The following is a 22,602-nucleotide window of genomic DNA, read 5'->3' as shown; positions in this document are numbered from 1 at the left end:
CTTTTTCTTTCCATACCTTGCCATTTCCAACATTACTTTCCTTTGCAAATGTCTCATTTATGTTTTCATATTGTGTTGTATTGATATTATTATAAATATTCCTTCAGATGTCATGTTTTCTGATATAGTTTACCAATCCATTCAATCTATAGTATCTAGGTGTGTGTCCCAAATTATTGCAATCATAACATGGAACAACAGAGTTTCATACCTTGGTCCATTCTGATTCACTCGCAATCTACAATCTCCAACTATGCATCCAAAGTTATTTCACTTGTAGCATGCAACACCTTTGGTTATGAAATTGTTGATTCCCAGAGACCTTCTTGCAGTCATGTTTGGTCTCTCCTTTTTTATTTCATTAAAATATTGATTAGGGCTATTGCATTCTTGTGATTTATATCCATAAAGCTACCAACTGAATCAATATCCAGTAAATGGTGTATTACCTTTGCAATCTTTCTTCATGTGTCCATTTTTGTTGCATGCATAACATCTTCTTTGAATGATCTCTTCTTTTCATTTGGTTATTCAATTTGATTTGTTATCTGATTAAGATCTTGTATAACTATGTTTTCTAATTCCTTAAAACTTTCACCTTCAACCCAATTGTCTCCCTTAAGCTTCTATTGCATCAATTGCTTATCAAGTTTGTTAATACTTCAAATATAACTTCTCAAGATGTAACTTAGTCTCAACAAGATCACCCTTCACAATATCAATACATTTCTCAATTTCCTTATATGTAAGCTTTGAACTTCAAGTTCACTTTTTACATAGCTATATTTTTCGTTTCCTTAGAACTTTCACCTTCAACATATCCAATATCTTTCATGTCTCTCTTATGCTTTTGTTGCATCAGTTGCTCACCAAGTTTGTTAGTACTTGAATATAACTTCTCAAGATGTAACGTAGTCTCAACAAGCTCACCCTTGATAATATTTTGTATTTCTCAAATTCCTTATATTTAAGCTTTGAACCATATAGTTCAAGTTTTACCTTTCCAGGCTATGTACACAAATCTTTACATTCATTATCTTTACCTTTTAGACCTACTTCAAGTTTCTCTTTCTCATATTTGCCTTTTTTAGCTACCTTGCACAATTGAAATGATGTGACTCCAAGTTCATGCTTGAGCATCTAATTTTCCTTCTTGAGTTTCGCAATCAAATCTAATTCATCGTCTGATTTTGGCTTCTTGATTTGTTCAAATAGCTCTTTTCTTTTTATCCTTAAGACCTCAATTTGATCCAAGTAGGCCTCCTAACGAAGTCTTGTGCATCTTTGAGGTTCATTTTAATTTTAATTTTTCTTCATTAGCTCTGTCTAGATCTTCAAGTCCTACTTCAAAGTTGCCTTGTAAATCATCTGTATCCATCAGGATTCCCCTCAAGTTGTGAATTTTTTTTATGAGTAATTAGGCTCTAATACCAATTGCGTGGAATAAGCAATACTAAGAGGGGAGAGGAGGTGAATTAGTATTGTAACACTTTTACTTCAACTATACATTTGAAAGCTTAACCATATGCATCCACAAATAATAAAAAATGATAAGTAAAGAACATAATAATAAGAAAATCATAACACCATGATTTACTTTTGAGAAAACTTTGGCCAAAGGAAAACCTCGATGAGGGTGGTACCAATAACTATGTACTAATCTAAAAGTTCTTTGTTAGGAGTTTTGGCTTTGTTAAGAGACATTACATACATGTAGTACATTATTCTTTGCAAGAGGACTAGACCTTGTTAGAGGTATTAACCCTATTAGGATTTGCATTATAATGGGAGGTCACTGTTCTACTATGTTATATAATATATAGAATGAGTGACAGGTACAATACCAAAAATGATTGTATTGATATCTCCATATATGATTGGTCCTTTTCATATCTCACACCCAATTCTAGCTATACAACAAAAATTCACATTTGATCATCAAAACAAAACCTTAACATCACCCATAAAGCTCACATATCATTAGCATATCATTCCCATACTCTGCATGTGAAAATTGATCCCTTAATATACCTTTCCAAATACTTTATCTAGTTGGCCTTAATGATAAAACATGTAGCACATTTCTAGAAATTATAAAACTTGCTAACTAAGGGTTAACATTTAGGATGTCATGCCTACATTGCCAAGTAATTGAATTGATAATACAATTCAATTCTTTAGGCCAAAATGCCTGCTTTATCACTTGCCCTGTACATTGCGATATAAACTTGTCTTCATACCCTTTAACCAAAATATGTGCCAACTACTATATTAATAGAAATAGACATAGTGACATCATATATAGACATCATAATCACTATATCCAAAATTGTGGCCCATCAAACTTACTCTAAGCTCACTAATTAAAACAATCTAACAGTTAGTTTTCTTGCTATATACTTAGTCACCTTTTTTAATGATTAATCAAAACCAAAATTGATAATTATTCCAGGTGGCCTTATGAGATGAATATGTTGTCATTAATGACAACATTATACCATTATAATCGATCACTTGCTAATTGATACATCTCCTTAATTTCTACCACTAATCAAATAAGTGTAAATTATTTTTCACAATTTTAAAATAAAGTTATAAAAATTTGGGAAAAAAACAGTAGATTGTAATTGATTCTCACAAATTTATATTATTAGTTCATGCCAAAGGCACGAAACTATTGGAACCATTCAATCTAATTCTATAATTAAATGAACCAATTATATTAAAGAATTAAAGCAACTTCTATAGTTCATATATATATATATATATATTTCATGAATACATAAATCTTATTTACTTTTCATTTGACTGGTCAATCTTATTTTTTTAGGAGAAAATTAAAAAAAATCTAATATTTTACAAAGTGTACTATACAAATGTGACAAGAAATAAATTTGATGAGATTAATAACCTTCTCAATTTATAAATGAGACTAGAATTAATATACTAACCATTTCGTGCATTTTGTGGGATTATCATTTTTACTTTAGAACAATAGTTACTTTTTGACACCTTTACAAGTTAGGTAGATTTGTTGGCTTTAATTGTGAATGTGAAATGATTATAAATAGATTGTTTTTATTTTTATTAGGGAAGGATTTATTATGATTTTTAGATTTTTTTTTTTCAATATTAAATATTTTATGTTATAAAAAATTTTACTATTATTGAAATGGTTAATAATAATTTTCATTGTATTTTTAAATATTTTTAATTTAATTTATATTGATGAGTGATATTATGTTTTTTAAAAAAAAAATTCTAATATAAGTTAGTGATATTATGTTAATCTTACATGAATAATTTTTTTTTTGAAAATCTTGATAGAGTTAGTTTTTAGTTTTTAGATTTTTAATTATTTCTTCCTATTGAAGAAAGACAAGAGCTAACTTGTTAGCCTCTCATGTGGGAGATTAGGGTTCGAGTCTAGTTGAACTTAACACAAATTTTTCTTTTGTCATGTTATTTTTGTGACAAAATACAGGCAATCAAATGGGAAAAAAAAATGACTACAATTTAAAATAAAACAAAGATCAATATATTAAACAAAATGAAAGTAAATTGATGGCAAACCTTTTATATTAATAATTTAAAATTCTCCATTCCTTTGATTCATTCAAACACTCTTTCATTATTTTTCCTCTGTTTTAGATTTATTTATAAATTTATTTTATTTAAACAATATAATCATACTAATTTCACCGAACCTAAATGAACTTTACTACACATTATTACATGATTGCTAACTACAAGTACCAACAATAAACTCATAAAAAATACTTTGGTGTATCTATTCCAAGCGTATGAATTAGGCCGATACAATCGTATATTCTTAAGAGAATCCTATCACAGCTGCCGAACGTCCCTTGCAAGCAAAGCTAATTCGAATTGCGAGGATGATTGTTTGAAGAGACCAGGCGCCATAAAGTGCAAAAACATACTCTTGAGGAATCATGTAAAAACAGTTGTAAAGTTTATTAGCGATTATCAATGGTTCTTCTTTACCCACATTAGACATTACTTGTTTTATGCATCTCTGCCTTCTAACTTTACCTTTCCTACCTCTTCATTCCTTTTCTGGCCTACAACACGATGAGGATAAAAACAGACAAAATGTATTGAAATACCCACCAGACCGTGAAAGCCAACCTGGTGCTCCCAAATTTTCAACATTGCTCAGTAGCCCAACACATTTTTTCTAGCACATGGTAAGCATGGAGTGAGATTTTTTCTTTCCAGCCATGTGTTCATTTGATGTGAAGGATCGATTCTTTTGTTTTGTTGAAATTCTGGTACTGCTGTTTCTGTAATACATCTTTACTGTTCCAAGCAGTTCGTACTGTTTTGAAAGTTTGTTTGGTTGTCCCATTGTAACCTTTATTACATTCCTTCAATACGAACATCATTTGGTATTGTTTTTCTGCAGTGAAGTCTTCTCCATCACAATGGAAGTCCCAACAGGGTTTTTTGCAACTCTATGGAGTCTGGTGGCCTTCTTGCCTTTCTTTGCACTTCTTTTAGTGTTGGGGGTCCTCAAAGGTACGTAATCTGCTGGCCTAAGTGATTGATTTGTCAGAATTTTAAGGAGACTATAATATTGTTGAAGGTAAAAGTCCACATTATTGGAACAGTAAGATTTAAACAGAGTATAGCTTGCGGTATGGGGGTCGTTTAAATTAGCAATCCACTTATAAGTAGAGCTGCCTTAGGGCGATTGGTTGGTCTGCGGAATCCTAACCTGTCCTTGTTTGCTTAGAACTCTGCACAAACAATATTGAGTAGCTCATGGAACTTTAAACCCGGTGCTTGTGGATATGGGCTCCGCTCTGCAATCAAAACAAATAAAATTGTGAACTTCAACTACGTACCCACTTTCGTGACGTTATTCCATTAGCCCTTGTATGTTTTCAAGTACAAGCACTGAGAAGAGGTGTGGGAGGTTACTAAACTTACTATTCGATTCTTGTGGATGTGGGTTCTTACCAAAAACTCAAACTGGCGTTTTTAGCGACGTACCCATTTGTCTTGTAAAATATTCATTGTTGTTAGTTGCTCTGTTTTTCCTAAATACTAGCACAAAACGGGGGTGCATTTCAGATTATTGTTCTTAGTTGTGTCGAACCAAATTCAATCAAGTTACTGTTTCTATTTGATGGTGGTCACAACATCCAACATTTCCCCTTAGATATAAGCAGGGTTGCAATGGGCACCTCTACTAGTCAAGTGACAGCATCAGTTTTCACATTAGATTTTATCAATAAGCTTCATTACATTTGAATCTTCTTGTGAGAAAAAAAGTAATGCAATGAAAGCATTTGAAGGGGCTGGATAGAAATAAGTTTGATGTTTGAACAATCCATGTTGATGGAAACATAAATTTTATGTTACCCACTGAATCCATACCATATGTTTCCAGAAACGTAAACAGGACATGAAATGGAAACAGAGTTAACCATGAAGAAAGGTTTAGATTTTAAAGATTTTGGAGGTAAGAGATACTTTAGATTCCCTTAGTAAGGGATAATACAAAATAAGCAATCTCTCTCTGAACAACCACCTTAACTTGGCATAATTGCAGTTATCAAGAAGACATTCTTTAGTTGAAATGAAACAAGAGAGAATCTTCGAATCTCACCAATAGGAGACTGATTGAACAGAAGTCTGTTTCAATGAAAAGCTCAAGGCGACAGACCAAAAGATAAAAGACAGAATATTTATGAGGAGATTTTGAAATCATTAATAGATGATGGACAGGGCTGACTGTGAGTTTTTTCACATTTTTTCGCAAAATTGGGCAACAATTTGTTGAATCCAGAAATAACTTAAGAAATGCTATTTTATTGAGAAGTGATTATTGAAACTTGAAAGTCCCTGGTTGCTTCTGTTCTTGATGATTATAATTTACAGTTGCATATCATTTCCACTTTCTATGATGAATATATATATATATATATATATATTTTGATTAGACCTCAGGAATCGGGTGCAGCACGGCCACCCCTATAAACTGCAGTGCGCCGGGTAAACTTTTTAATGTGACCGGTAGCGCTGGCGTGACACGGCTACCGGTACCACAGGGACGGGGGAGACTAGAACCTGTGACCAACCTCCTACAACAGGGAAGATTTAGCCAACCGAACTAGGGCCCCCGCCCCTTCTATAATGAATATATTTACAATTAGACAAATAATCATTTATCCTCTAATGCCTTATATGTCAGGAAACACTTTCCATGTATGTTGGATACAATAAACCAGTTCACAAAAGATTTACAAGGTGAATGACACCTTAATCATATCAAACATTTGGAAGAAAACCACCCATATACTTATATCTCTCGAGATATAAAACCTGTTTTACTAGAAACTCTGAAAAAGTAAGTATTAAATTTTTTTCTCTCAAATTGTCATTTTGTTGAATTCCAAGCATGAAGTATCAAGAATCAATGAGCTGAGCATGGCTGGGTGGTGCAAGTGGAAAGTTTGCATCATCCAATAAATTAGCTACCTTTATTTATTAATTTTATGATACTTGGCTTTTTTCAGAAATATTTGAAATTTACAAATATGGCTCAAAAAAGAAGCCGAGTCTAAATGTGATCGATACATTAGTTCTGTACAATCACTAACATTACGTAGTTCCTTATTAAAATTATTGTTTGATAGAAACTTAGGTATTAACACTTGAAAATTAAAACAGCAATGCAAGACACAGATTCAACACTTTCAGTTCTACATTAGACATTGCTTTGGGGATTTGAAATTGGGACTCCATAATGATAACCCGATGAATGGATTAATGGAGCTCAAATCCACGGTGACTTTGTAGGGTTCTCACATCCCGTCTTTGTCATTTGATAAATAGATCTATTTGATGATCATCTCTTACTCTTTATTAGTTTTTTTGTTGAACGCATTTGTTTGATAGATGTTGAGTTGCCTCGTGCTAAAATTGTAGTTTGTGTTAATGCAACAACTTTAGTCCTTTCTATATTTGATGCATTTTGTCCACAGACTAGATGCTGTCTGAGGAGTGCTTCAAGAATTGTTTGATTTAGTATTAATTTTATGGATTCTTTATGGGATTACAGTGCAGAGTCAATGATGGATTATTATTATACTGAAGAATTCCACTGCATGTTTTTTTTTTGCAGCAATCATTTTTAGTCCAGTAGCACTCATTATCATTGGATTTGGAAACTGGGCAATTATTGTGGGATTATGGCCTGTACACTTGATCTGGACTTACTACTGCATTGCCAAGTACATATTTTCATCACATTGATTGAATTGTTTTACATTTCCAAGTATGAATGCAGTCTAGCGGAAAACTGTGGTTTTAGGTTAACTAAATTATTAACTTATTAAGCATGATTTAATTGTTCAACTTTTTTGAAGACAGAACCAAGCTACTGGGGCCGTTTTTGAAGATTGTTATTCTTTTGATGCTTCCAATGCCACTATTTTTATGGCTGGTAATTGGTGGTGTCGGAAGCATTGTTGTTGGCGTAGGCTATGGGATCTGTTCACCGTTGATGGCAACATTTGCAGCAGTTGGTGAAGGAAAACGTGAAAAATTTAAACAGTGCTTTGTTGTATGTTTCTATCCTTGCCTTTACTTTGCTATCAGCATTCAATCTTATTAAAAATATTGCCAGAATTGATTATGCTGATTGAATGCCTTTGTTGACTATGCTGATTGATTGCCATCTTCAAACGGAATCTAAATTGCCTTTTTAAAATTGATTATTTTGTTTCTTAAGTCAGCTGCAGATGATTTTGCATGTAACATGGTGTAAATTCACTTAAAGCTCAAACAATGAAATTCTTTACATAGCTAATCAATTCTATCTTTATTTACATCACTTCAGAGACTAACTTACTTTTATGACTCCAGAATGGGACATGGAGCACAGTTCGAGGAAGTTGTACAGTGGTGCGAGACTTTGCAGATGTGTGCTATCATTCTTATTTTTCTACTCTCAATGAGATACGCGACCGTTCACCAAAACACGGCAAGCCTTTGGATATTAAGTATAATAGTAGTTTATAATTCCACGTTCCTACTGATTCTCAAATATATAATGATAGAAGGCTGTGATACATGATCTTTGTTTATTGTGTTCTATTATTATTTTTTCTTGAAAACTTGCATCTTGCATATTATTTTTCTTTAAATAAAAGAGTTCATAATATAATTTAGATTTTTACTTTACCATTATGGCTTTTAAAATTGAAGATAGTACTTGCCTCTCATATAAAGTTATACAAGCAAAGAAGTACTGTTGTGACATGAGTCATCACTTTTCTCTTGTCTCTACGATTTTCTTTCTTCAATATTTCCAAGCTATGATTGATTACCAGAAGATCTATTAGTCTCATCACCTTCCCTCTATCGTGTGAATTATTCATCATTTCGAAAGCATTAAACATTCTCTTTTAAGCTAGTGTAATAACCACCCTGGTTACTACCTTTTTAAAACTAAACTCATTACACCTTTGATACTTTCCTAATTTGACAACTTCCTTCAAATTTAGAGGAGTGAGTTTCATAACCTTACGAAATCATAGCAATCTTGTTTTGCAGCAGTACAATCTTGCAATGGATGAGATAAGACCACACATGACAAAGCTCTAGACCCAAACCTAATGCCCAGAGGTTCAGTTGACATGGCCCTGCCTATATACCCCCTTTTTTGGGAATCAAAGACATTGTAGTTCACATGAAAATAGAAAGAATTTACCCATACAATTGGGGTGAGATCTCCAACCTCTCTTTTAAGGAATAGCCATTATTTGAACTTACGCTTCCAATTCAATTCACATTCAATAGTATGATATCCAATGCATTCTAGTCAAATGCTATTTCCACACCAACATCAATATACAAACCTACACAATCCATACAAAAACCAATGTAAAAATGTTTGTACATAGTGATTTAGATTAACTCATGTATAGAACATACGTGCATAATGTGATCAACTTATGCATACATTACCTATACATAATGCAACTACTTCAAGCATATGTCATTTATACATGATTTGATTAACTCAAATATATGATGTGGCTAGCCCATTCATGCATCACATATACATAGTGTGACTAGCTCATTTATGCATCACGTATACACAATGTAAATAACATAATCCACATTACACATACATAAATGACTCGTTGCCAAAAAGGAAGCGGTTGCTACCTTGATGCAAGCATATTCCCTTTCACCTAGCTCACTAATACATAAGCCCTTTAAGTACATCTCAATTGGAAAGAGGAAAGTTAGTCCATCCCATACTACACTGTGAATTTTGTTTTCTTCCCTAGTTCACTACCAATAATGAGATACTCCCAGTTCATCACTAGTAAGGGCATAAGTGTAACAAGTTATGACACACAAAAAATGTAGTTAGAATGAAGATTTCCATAGGCCAATAAGAATCTGATTCATCTTATAATTGGAAAAACATAATCATGACGTCTCAAGGTTTTACTTTGCCTAAGATTAGTGCCAGTACTATAAATCACCTAGATTGCATTAACAATTAGAATTTTGAAAACCATACCTCAAGGAAATGCAACACAAGAGACAAACACATTCCATTTGATAGTACAATGCCAATAATGAACTCTTAAGATCGAATAGATCTTGGCATCCATCACATGAATGTCACTAGCAAAAACCTACCTAATCTTGCATTCATCACTTAGACAGCATTGGCGAAGCCTATCTAAACCTAAAGAATTTTTGCAGCTCTTGGCATCTATCATCTATATCCTACTTGTAAAACTTGGCTAACCCTATGATATTGGCAGCTCCTGGCATTTGTAAATTGTGTGCAATTTGTAAATAGTTCTTTTTGGTTGGAGTGATGATGAGCTTATTTGCAGTTGGGTAATAGGCCTTACAATTTTGGTGATCACCTCAAGATGAGTGGGACAAGCTAAGAACGAGTATTGTCTACCAATGCCTTCATGGAGCCTCTTTCTCAACCCTAGTTCTGATGCTGACAAGTTGTATTGATCTTCATTCAACACTTTGATGTTTAAAAGGTACAAAATTGTTCATCTAATACATATTGTCATAAGGGTTTACAAACCAGGAAAAATTATTTGATTATATTACCCAAAGTGGTCCTTAACATATGCAATGGTCTTACAAGTTTTAGGGTCAAACTAGCAATCATAAAATAACGTACACTCTCCACCAAGAGCTATAAAGGAGAGGATCCATATTGTTGTGCCTTGAAGACAAGCCCCATTTTGCTTGTTTGCAAAGTGTGGAACCCCCTTTTTTGTTTTGGTCTTGTTCCCCTAGTCACCTTTTTCCTTCCCATTGTCATGGAGAATGTACTTCAATGTCAAATTGATGACTATATTTCATGTGCTTCAACTCATGGTTGCTTGTAGGTTAACTATTTATCTTAGAGAAATTTCAAATTTATAAGTGTTTACAAACATTGGGACTTTTGAAAGACATTTAGGCTTCTGGACCTAATGCCTTGAGCTCTTGAGCCTTTTCTTTCTCGCAAACACCCTTTTGTTTTCTTAGTGTTCAAATTCCTTAGAAACTGTGATTTTGGGGGATATCAATGTGTTCCCAAACTTATATTTACTTTGCGAAATCTCCCAATGTTTGGCCTTTCCTTGCAAAATAATCGCACATCTTGACAAAGTTGTTAAAACCTTTGTTAAAATTTGCCTCGCAGAATCTTGAGAGACATTTGAATGTCCATCTCCTTGGAGTAGCCTCCCAATGTTTGGGCTTTACTTGCAAGATTTGGTAAGGAGGAAATTTAGAACTATGTAAAATTTTGTACTTGTAGAGTTTCCTTTTCCACACTCCTCCATGTAGATGTTAGGATTCATCCCCATTGTTGAACCCATGACCCATTTTCACTATGCCATCTTTTGGAGTTGAATCTTTGACCCTACCTTTCCTGGGATGCCCTACATATTCTTGGTGCTCCTTATTCCCAAACCTCAACATTTCGCAACACATCACCTTTTTGCGTTCATGAGGTTGGACTCACCCTTATCTCCATACCTTGAGGTAAGAGTTATGAATCATCCTCGATCATTGAATCCCAACATTTTACCTTACATATACTTTTAAAGTTGGAGATGTGAAGATGCCTCTACTTGCTTGTTTTAGGCATGGATCGTGAGGTATTCCCAATCCTTGATCCTTGACATCTTGTTCCCATATTTCTTTTGAGAGCAAGGGTTTGGTCATCCTTTTTAGGGTTTCCCTTTGGGAATTATATTTATCCTCAACTCTTGAATTTTGATACTTCACTTTGAGTTAATCTTTGAACTCATGAGTTTTGTATTGCCTTGAGATCCTACAATACATTTAAACACCTAGCATTCGAAATCCAAATCCCTTGGGAAATCTTTCAAAGGTTAATGTTAAAAGCTAAGATCTAGATCTGGATTTTTGCATATTGTCCAAGCCTTTGATGTTTGATTGTCCTCTGGATTTTCACAAAGTGTATTTATATGCAAGGCAAGCTTCTGAAGGGTTGTGTTAGAAAGTTCCAAAAGTTTGGATCAGCTAAAAAGACGGACAAGAAAACGTAGAAGCTTCACCAATTAATAGGACCTATAAAATCCTGAATGTTCCCTGAATTACAAGGTAGATTGAAATTGTTGTTGGCAAGGTCTAAAGTTTTCTACCTATTTGAAACATTGAAAAGATTCAGAATAAGCAAAAACACTAACCCAATGACATGACAAAGTGAAAATGGTAGGTTCAAAAATTATGAAAATAATTGAAATGCTGATATGGTTCAAACTTCATACAAAGTGCTGACATGCAAATATCAGAGGATAGCAAGTTCCTTGAACCTTTGAAATGCTTTTGGATCTCCCATGGGTTCTTGTAGACAATGTTAAAATGCAAGAAATTCTTATTTTCTTTAAAAAAAATCAAATCCAATGGATTTCTTGTGGATTTCGTAGGGCTTTGAGCAGAAAATTATGACTTCTAAATCATGCATAGGTGCTATCAAAGTGTTAGATGCAAAGGTAATTTTGACGAGCACTAGAATGTGACTTATTACTAGATCCAACCCTTGTGACTAACCTAGCTTTATCTTTCACCTACAAAAGCCAAAGTACATTCCCATATTGCAAACATCTTGTTCAAACCAAAACGAAGAGGGAACCCATTTTACCATTGGTGTGAGGGAGGATTTCATCTACTAAAAAAGTTAGCATGTTGCTCTAGGTTTTGTAGATTTTATTGGATTCCCCATGTCCTGCACACCACCTTTCCGAATATATTTGTGATGATTTACAGTACAAGATTTATGCCATTTGTGACAAGGATTAATCCAAACCATTAGATTTCAGATTGGAAGTGCTCCTGATTGTTTTTGAAATTGTCAATATAATTAGAACTTATAAAAATACTTTCTTTTCTACTTTTCTTCATGGTTTCCAAGCATTTAGCTAGATCTTTTATTGATGATATGTGAATATAACAGGTATTCAATGGATCTATTTATCATACCACTTGCAGTCCACTAATTGTAATTTTTCTTTGTGTGGTTAGTTTGAAAATTCATTTCATTATTGTAAAACATCATTTGAACTGTGCTAGTATTGGGAGTTACATGGGTCTTTACGCCATTGAGTTACTTTGAAGATGGCACCTTTTTAATGATGTTATGATTAATCTAGTTAAGAAATAGTAAATATTAGATTTGCCTACTTAAGCATTTGTGTATTATAAGGGAAATTCAAAATTTGGATCTGGTTACACCCTTTTTATATCTCACCCTTTCCTTTACGATCTTTTATAAATACCATTGATTAGTTTAGGAACCAACATCACTATATTGAATATTTGAGGAACAAGCATTGATCCCAATGGTGAGTAATTTTTAGATTTATAACAACATGAAGTGATTTATTTTGGGATAAATATGGTATAAGCCTTTGTATCTTTTGGAGCTAGCATTCATTCTAGGATTCTAGTCAGTAACACACATTGAGCAACTGAGCTATCTTGTAGGTCGAGCATTGGCCACAAGGGACCTTGGGTTAGTCAATTTCCACCTTGGAACTTGATTTCTTTTTAGGAGAGTTGATATATCCAACATTTCTATCAAGATGACAAATGTGTCATATTGTCACCAACACATACCATATCTAGTAATACTATAATTGTTCATAGTTAGCATAAACAATCATAAGGAACTCCATCTTGAACTCAACATACATTTAGGCACATATTTAGAGTAGGTAGGCCGTCCATATATAACTAGAGTTGTTTACACCATCAAATCATAATGACTTAATTTAGTATCATCATTAAATACAAAATTATTTTCTTCATAGCCACATTTATCAAGTCCTTATTCTTCTTGGTACAATCGACCTCACTGGTGTCTTGAGTGTAACCTATATCCTCCTACACTTATCACCAAGACAAGTTACAATAATATTGTGCTTAATATTCAAAACTTTATGTTAGTTCCAACAAGTCTAGATGCATTATCAAGCCATCACACATGAGGCAAATCATGATGATAGTGACTCCAAAAGTTTATCGAGCATTGAGTAGATTTTGGAAATCCAAAAACCACAAATCATAAAAGTGGATAAGATCTATGATGATGGAGTGTCTTTTATTGGCTCAAACATATATGGTGGTAACTAATTATTTAGTGAGGCGAGTTCACAATCATTTATTTCTCCTCAAAATGAAGCATAGAGGAAAGCTTAGCCAAGTTATAAAGAAAACCCAAACCTTGAAGCGATTCCCTAGACCCCCTTTCTATGGACTTGATTCACAAGGGTGCCCTTTGCCCAAGAACTGCCTACATACTTGCTCTCAGACAGGATCAAAGTGCCATATAGTTCTCCTAACCTCTGTCTTTCAAGGAACATACGCATAGATTCCTAAGGTTTTATAATCAACTAACTTTCTCATAGATGTGGAATAGAAAGAATATTATAGAAGGAAATGCGTAAAAAGGGATCAAGGTGGTACGATTTAACAATGGCTCTTTACATGACCCATTCCAAAACAAAGTTCCAATTCAAAATTTTTATTGATTAATAGCAAAACTCCAAACTTTTGTATTACTATTTCATATCCCAATAGGGTTACTTTAAATGATTCTTAACAATCATTATTGACTTAACAATATACAAGGGAACTCAACCAACTGTTACAAAACATTGCAAAATCAACTTCATACAACAAAATTATCCCTAACAACATACACAATATGAAATTACTCTAATCATTTCAAATAATAGGGCTATGGCAATCAAAATATCTTCATAATCAACAATTATGTAAATACATGACATGGCTTCAAATAGGATTTAGTGCTGTCAGTTAGTGTAATTTAATAATCTTATGACATCCTTCTTCAATAGAACACATGTATCTGCAAAGCCACATTAAAGTTATCGAAAACTTTGAAACCCTTACCACAATAATTGTAAACATGCCTTAAGCATGATCCACATTTAGTCATACTCAAGATAGTTTCAACATTGTATCCATTAGATCGTCATATGAAGACATACACTCAACTGTATAATGTTAGTTGTCTATTTTGTTTCTAGTTCAGGCAGGGGTTCAGGTCTAGGTAGGTGGGTTCGACAAATATTTTTCTCCTTGGATTCCAGTTTGGGTTCTTTCATACATGGGCGTGTCTACGACTCTACACATGCACACATATATATTCATATTGATATATTAGGAATTTATACACACATTTAAACATCAAAGTTATAAATATTAATAAGAAGTGCAATACTCATAAAACCATAATTGCCAATGATATTATGGCTCCACAGTCTGGCACATATACCTTTTATTTCCCTCTCTTAAATTCCTAGAGCTGGGGTTTATCTTGCAGAAGATTGTTGCCCCTCCATCTCTTGACCCACGCAAAAATTGTTATCTTACCCACTCCATGCTACTGGGCGAGTCAAATGCCTGTCAATTCTAGATCAATGCCAGATGTTGGAGTTTGCAAACACTGATCTCCCATTCAGCCTTACCTTCTGCGTTGTTCATGCCTTGCAATTAATTTGTCACCACCCCCTAAGATAATCTCTGTGATGAAAATTTAGAAGTCAGTTTGTATGATATTTTAAAATAAATTGACAATCAAACCTTTCAAAATTTTAATTTTTTTTATTGTCTTGTTCAGGCTTCTATGTTTTGTGTTCATGTCTATCAGGATAGAGCTAACTATCACATTTGACGAATTTCCTCTGATCTTTTATGCTTCGATGGATGTCCACAACCTTTCAGAAGGTGCTTGTTGTCTTGCAAGCTGGTGGGGATGTGACAGAATTGATTTTTGAGCCACTCTATATGGTTGTTTTTATATATCTTAATTTTATTGTCATGAAGAGCCATTATCACACATCCATATATATCTCAACCATATCATCAACAAATATTCTTGGCCTTGAAATTAATACAATTACATATAGTTTTGGTTGCAGTTATATTAATTTCACCCAGATCATTATTAATCTCTATGATTTCCATCCAAAGTTATATTTATGCTAAAATCTAGTTCATCCTCCTTTTCATACAGAAATTTATCAGCATTAACTTTTTTCTTGGATTTTGTGTTTCTGATTAAATGATAATATTGGATTGCATTCATGTTCCTCTCGATGGCAGTGGACTCCTTAGAATCAACTCTCGCATTCTGATGTGCATCAGTTTTGGGCCACTCCTGAGTTCATGCAGGATGTAGCAGTAAGCGATTTGAAGTCCCTAGCATATGAGACAGAAATATGATTATAAATGATAAATAATTTAAGAGGCTATTTAAGGACTATTACAGCTTTCCTTTTTCCATATTATTGTTGTAAATTAGTTGCAGTACCTTTGACTTACGAATGTCAATGCTAAACTTGGTGGCTCACGTGTAGGTTATAGCCATAGGTGATCTAAAGTCTGCAGGGAGCATGTCAACAACTCTGAGTACTGCTTCAATAGTTTCTTCAATAATCTTTAATGATCATATGCATAATTTGCCTGGCATATTTTATGAGCTTACTGCCTACTATAGTTGATATTGCCCTACAAATCATTTGATTTTTGTGCCATCAAGGATTCATTCTAGAATCCAATATAATATCAGCATAGCTTTGGCTTTTTAGGTATGTTTAGCAATTGCAGTTATTTATCCATATAATTGGGCATACTGATTTTAATTTCTCATGTTAACTAGTGCTTCAAAATGTTGCTCATTGATTTGTTTGCTTTGGACATGTAGAAGGGTCGAGGTTTATTTAAAATATGCTCTCAACTTAAATCTGCATAAAATTGGATGCTAGATGAATTTGATGGAAATAATACTTGGCTATTTATCCAAACGAAATTAAGATTGAAAGTTAAGTCTAAAGAAGATATGTTTACCAGCTACTTCTATCAAAAATAAAATGATCGGAATAATTTACTGTTCTCATGTTTGCTCCTATGCTATTTTGTTTCAAGTTTGTTGCAGATACCAGGGTGTATATTGGTGGGGCTACTTGGCATCTTAATAGATGTGCCTATAATTACAGTAATAGCTGTTTACAAATCCCCCTTCATGTTATTAAAGGGATGGAAACAGTTATTAAGAGATCTTATTGGAAGGGCGGGGCCCTTTTTGGAGACTGCTTGTGTTCCATTTGCTGGCCTTTCTATTATTCTTTGGCCTTTGGCAGTTGTGTTCAGCGTCTTGGTGGCGATTCTATCAAGCTTTTTCCTCGGCATTTATGCATCTGCCATTGTTTATCAGGTGTGGCCAGAATTTGCTTGTCAAATATATTGGCCTCATCCTTGAAAAATTATCTTAAATCTTTCTATTTCGATACATGCTTTTAGTCATCATATAAAATTGAAATTAAAACAGGACAAATGACATTTGAAATTCAATTAAATATATTACTGTGGATAATATTTATACTTCTTAGTTATAATTTATTCATGGTCAATGTAGCTTCAGGATATTACCTATATATGAAAGTTTAGAATGTCTTCACCAGTAGCAGAAAAGAACTACAGAACAACAATAAGCTGGAAACCAAGTGCTTTTTGCATGCACTAATTTATCACTCTCTACAGGTATATAATTTTACCATTATTTACTTACTGATTACATTCTTTATGGAGATCTCAGGAAACTTCTATTCCTCGAGGATTAGCCTACATTGTGGCTGCAATAGCATTGTTTGATGAATACACCAATGACCTTTTGTACCTGCGAGAAGGAACTTGCTTTCCAAGGTAATGGACCATGGTCATGCTTTGTAGTCACTGCAAGTGGCAGCTTACTATAAGTATAAAGGGGAGTTGCAGCTTACTATAAATGGAAGATTACAAATATGAACCAACTAGAAATGTTCTATACTAGTGATCATAGAAACTAATGAGAGATAATTTGACCGTAAAATTTTTCAATTCACAGATAAATTTTGTCGTCTTTTAGTTTGTTCAGTTAATGACATTGAGAACATTTGGATGACAGACCTAAATACCGCAAGGAAAGTGCCTCTGATGCTACCGATAATTCTATTCCAGGTAGTCCAATTTCCAAGGTTCAAAAACATCCTCCACAACGTGCACCTTCATTCACTGATGCTTTGCAGGAATTGAAAGCAGTGCAGGCAAGCTTTCATTTATTATTCTTAGATGATATTCCAAGTTAAATGTTTTGGTTGTGTGTATGTTTAGTTTTAATTGAGCTTGAATATTTATTTTCAGGTATGGAATAGTATCTTTGGGGCCTGTGAGGAGTTGGGTAAAGTTTTGCACTACGCTGGTGTAATTACAGATGAAGATCTGAAAGACTGGAAGCATTCTGACAGCAGAGTACTCAGTATTGGGCTTCCAGCCTATGTTCTGCTACAGTGTTTTCTCCGCTCAATAAAGTCTAATGTGCCTGGCTTTGTTCTGCGTATGAAAATTTCTTCCTTTGGATTCTGACTTTGAAAGTTTTATCTGGTTCCAGCTGAAGTGCAAAATTAGATAGTGAGAATTTTGACAGGGAAAAATGTATTTTCAGATTTACTTAAACCATTTGTTTGTTGTTTAGGGGATGGCAAGGTACTAACGCTGACTAATAGGCCCGAGGGAAGAGCTTTTGATTTTTTTTGGGAGCCAATGTCAACCATGTTAGAACAGCTCAAAAAACTAAAGCTTACTGAGAGTGAAGAACTATATTTGTCCAAATTGGTACTTACAGGAGGTGATTCTGAACGGATGGAAAAATGGCACAATGGGGGAGTCCCACCTGCAGATGAGATTAAAAGAGGTCAATTGCAAGGCATAAGTAAAAGGCAAGTTGAAATCATATGGCACTTAAATTTTTCCAACAATTTTTTCACTTATTGTGCCCAATATTTTCATATCATACACGCCCATATGCAATATAAATAATTGTTAAACAGTGTTTCTTCTCTGAGCTAAACTCCAACAGTAATTTATATTGCTTTCCAGATACAATGAATCAGATAAGAGGGATTATGAATGTAATGAATGATCTCTGTATAAAGGAACCTCAGTAATTTGATCTTCCAAGGTTTATAACAAGAAGCTAAACTCTGGCATTGGCATTGAAGCATGTATTTATAACACAGCCAAAATTAATGGTCTATGGAAGTTTTCCTTGTAATTTGGTATTCAAAGTTTGAACTCTAATTCCGTAAATAAAGTGCATGGCAGGTCTGAAACATAGAACTGCATGACTAGCCAAGCAATTCCAATTTTACAATGAAAACTTGAAAACTTGATTTTGTGAAAAAATTAACATATAGTAAAGAACTCTGGTTCGCACATGGGGGTTGTAAATTTAACTTGTAAGGGGACCCTTTTGATATGTAGTATGCTAATGCACATTCAATGAAGTAAATTGAACTCATGAGGTCTCACGCAATTATCCCAAGACAAGACTAACTAATCATCCATGCAATAAGGGCCCGTTTGGTTGCTGGAATACCACGGTAATAGGCATTGGAAATTAGACTACGAATTATATTCTTTGTTTGGTTGGCAGAATTGGAATGTAGAATAGGATTACCAATTCCCAAAATAGCACAAAATGAGTCTTATCTAATCCCAAAAATACTTGTAATTGGAATGCCCCTTCCTATTCTCAATCTCACTTAATCATATTTCACAATTTGGTCGGGTCCGTGGTAGGTGTCGGCATTGTTTTGGGGTTTACGGTTGAACTCCTGCTCATTTTGGCTCTTTGTGCTCTACTGGTCTCTGATTTCCATGTCTCTGACTTCCCAGATCCAGGAAATAGTACCGTAAATTTCACCATTTCAGTTTATCTGACGCTCAAGAATCCCAGTAGGGCAAGTTTGAGCTATTATGCTAGTACCCTTCAGCTCAAATATGAGGGCAATCAGATTGGATTCATGTTCATTCCCGCCGGAAAAGTGATGTCTCAGAGGTCTCAATTTATCGGCATAACTCTTCCCGTGGAGCCCTTTTCTGCAAGCTTCAATCCAGATTATGATCCTACTCAGGGAGGCAATAATACCATTCTCATGTCTCTTGGGGCCAATCTTAGAATGACAGGGTGCGTGAGATTTCTTCATTTGTTCACTCACCATGTTCAGGCCTCTTCACACTGAGGTTCATATTCATATACATGATGGCTCACTTAGGAGCTTCCATTGCTGACAATAGATGCAAAATGAGAGCTGAAAAATCTATGAATGTTTCGGTCTGAGGATTAGAAAGCAAAGGGATTGTTGATATTTCTTGATTGATCGGCTTGTTTTGTAAGTATACTGCAGGGAGTTTTGATATGTACTAGAATGGCGGCATTTTCTTTGTTCAAAATACATTTGTGATTCTTCTCTGTTTTGGAGTTTGTTACTGCTGTGCCAAACAGGGATTAACGTATTCTCAAATAAATTACAGGTGAACCAAACAGGACTGGAATACATATTTTCCATTCCCATTCTCCATTCCTATACCCATTCTCATTTTCAATTCTAATACTAAATTCCTATGACTGCAACCAAACAGGCCCTACGGAACTTGGTTGTGACAAAAAAGTATAAACAGACACTCATGCAACCAAAGAATGATTGGAGTTTTTCTCTCCCATATAATTATAAGAATAAGACACAAATTATGACATTAAAACCAATATGATTTTTCTAATCTTCTGATATATGCATGGGATGGAACTACAGCAGTTTAATCTGTAAAAATCTGTATTTGGGCATAAAATGCAGATATTTGACAAGATTTGAAATGCTTTGATGGTAGTGCAAGGTTCCATTATGGTAAGCAATGTGGGCAAGTAGTTTATGATATACCTTTTCATAAGTTAAATGCCAGGACGAGTTCCTCAAGTAGTTTGTTTGCTACCTCTGCATGCAAGAGTGTGCTCAACTCAAACTCAATAGTGCTTAGCTGGCTTTTCATGCAGTTTATCCTTCCATAGCACTAAATTATTCATTTGAAAAAACTTCCTGGTCACTTTATTGTCGTGGAAATTTTGAGGTTCTCTTTTGGTTGTTCAGACCTTTTTGACACAGTCAACTTGATTTTGTAGAATGGCGAAAGAGCTTCCAACTGTTTTTGTGCAATTGTAGTGTTCTTATGGAAGAAGAAATCTGTAAATACTGTTTGCAGGTTTGAAACCATCTAGCATCCAGCAATAGGTGAACCATTTGATAGTAAATTAAATTTGGGAACCAAGGTGTCCCTATGAGAAATTTGTTGAATTCTTTTGATGTTTAAACTCTTTTTGTGGGTAAAAAGTTTGGGTACTTTATTGGGTTTGCTACTTTTGTCTGTGGTTTCTAAGCATTTATGCAAATTGTAAAATTGTTTTTTGATGTGCCTATTAGTATCTGCACTTGCATAAGGGTTGAATTAAAACTTGAATTCTGTATTTTTAACAGTTGCAATTTTATACAATAGAAAAGGAGGACTTGGGCTTTTAACCAAAAGAGTTTTTCCAGATAAAAGTTTTGGTACTGTTTTTGCTTTCTTTTTGATTCTGTTATTTGCTTCAGATTCTACATTTACTGCTTCTATTGTACAAATTTGTTGGATTCCTTTTTCCTAGAGTACTAACCAGCATGGCTTAGTCTTTGAACCTCAAGTTTCATCACATTTTTTCAAAATAACGTCTATGGATGTGCATAATGGCATTGAAAGGATAAACACTTTGTTGAAGGAAACATTCCCCCGAGGTCAAGAGCATTATAAACGATTTGAATTACTGTAGCATTTTCATGTGATTCCTTTCAAAACAAACCTTAATAGATATATTTATTTTCTGAAATTTACTTGAGGTTTGATACGTTTTGATCTGGTTAATTTGTCATTTTTATAAAACAGAATTCGTGGATTTGCTACAACTTTATCAAGAATGCCAACTTTCAGGCGTCGTTTTGAAGATGTGGTGAAGGCAATTTCTAAAGCAGCAGATGAGATGAAGAAGAGCAGTGAAGAACTCGTTTAAGAATCAGGGGTTAAACAATTTGAAATGTATAAAAGCCGCTTGTGAACCATGATTAAGTGTATAGTCCAGAGTAATTCCAAAAAGATTTCCACTTGTCTATTCTACCACCTTCAGAAAAGTGAAGAACTCGTTTAAGAATCAGGGGTTAAACAATTTGAAATGTATAAAAGCCGCTTGTGAACCATGATTAAGTGTATAGTCCAGAGTAATTCCAAAAAGATTTCCACTTGTCTATTCTACCACCTTCAGAAAAGACCAGCACGTTGTTTGAATAGAGTTATCTGGTCTGAGCTTTTCAAGATAAGGATTTTGGCTGTAGCTAGCAGTAGTTTTCTACATTTTGAATGTTCGGGATGGGTTTGTTTATGGCATTTTTTCAGCATTGTTCAATACAATTGACATTGTAACTTGAAAAAAAAAATTAATCAATTGCCCCAGAAATTTTTGACTGGTTTGGATAGAAGTGCAGGTAAACACGAGCCCAGCATTATATAATTATGCCTGTAAACTTTTAGAATGGCAAACATAACACTGAAATTATACCATGCTTTATAGAGATATGATATTAAACTACACTAATCTGATTATATGAATTTCCTTATACATTGGTGATACGACCTCCTACACAACCTCCATACTAAAATCTAATCCCCATTTAACATATTTTAAATATTAGTAAAATTTAATATTATTATTTATTATAAACTAATTTAAACTAATTTTCTATTTATTAACATGTTAATTATCTGATGGATGTAATATAATGTTATATTCGACTAACAAAAAATCTAAATGAAAATTTAAAGAAGCAACTCCAACAAATCTCCTACTTACGCAAAACATATAAAATTTATTGCATTAGAGGATCTTTAGATCATCTATTTTAGCTTATTTTGTTGCATCCAACCCAAAGGTATTGCCATGACCGAGTCGAGTCCCCAACCTATCTTACCATGGACTTGTTGCCAAGATGGGGTTGGGAAGGGGTGAGCTCAAGCTGGACTAATCTTCTAAGGATGAGAGACCAAATGCCAAAGCATTGTAAAAAGACAGAGTATTCATTTGAGTGTTGAAATCCCTCCCAATGTTTTCAGAATGAAAATCAACTTTCCTCTAAGAATCAA

General features: G+C 34.0%; 1 protein-coding gene and 1 long non-coding RNA gene across 3 annotated transcripts; both read left to right on the top strand.

Moving 5' to 3' along the window:
* Window positions 1–3,823: 3,823 nt before the first annotated feature.
* LOC149551029 (putative membrane protein At3g27390) lies at window positions 3,824–21,782 on the top strand. Of its 2 annotated transcripts, XM_089786606.1 has the most exons (12): window positions 3,857–3,955; window positions 4,109–4,208; window positions 4,427–4,539; window positions 7,154–7,262; window positions 7,402–7,594; window positions 7,897–8,033; window positions 16,492–16,780; window positions 17,162–17,268; window positions 17,510–17,648; window positions 17,746–17,938; window positions 18,077–18,320; window positions 21,355–21,782. In XM_089786606.1, exons 3-12 carry the CDS (start codon window positions 4,446–4,448, stop codon window positions 21,476–21,478), a joined length of 1,629 nt encoding a protein of 542 aa, XP_089642732.1. In that variant the 5' UTR covers window positions 3,857–3,955; window positions 4,109–4,208; window positions 4,427–4,445; the 3' UTR covers window positions 21,479–21,782. The 2 variants fall into 2 exon arrangements, with proteins under 2 accessions (XP_089642731.1, XP_089642732.1); XM_089786605.1 differs by having other exon boundaries at window positions 3,824–4,208.
* LOC149551030 (uncharacterized) lies at window positions 10,064–16,035 on the top strand. Its single transcript, XR_016352657.1, has 2 exons — window positions 10,064–15,747; window positions 15,924–16,035. It is a non-coding gene; the product is annotated as an uncharacterized LOC149551030 (long non-coding RNA).
* Window positions 21,783–22,602: the final 820 nt, after the last annotated feature.

Source organism: Cupressus sempervirens, chromosome 6 (genome assembly GCF_028749045.1).
Source record: "Cupressus sempervirens isolate cs-2001-9-10 chromosome 6, ASM2874904v1, whole genome shotgun sequence".
Taxonomy (NCBI): domain Eukaryota; kingdom Viridiplantae; phylum Streptophyta; class Pinopsida; order Cupressales; family Cupressaceae; genus Cupressus; species Cupressus sempervirens.
Note: the sequence above shows the minus strand (reverse complement) of the source record. Positions and strands in the feature narration are given on the sequence as shown.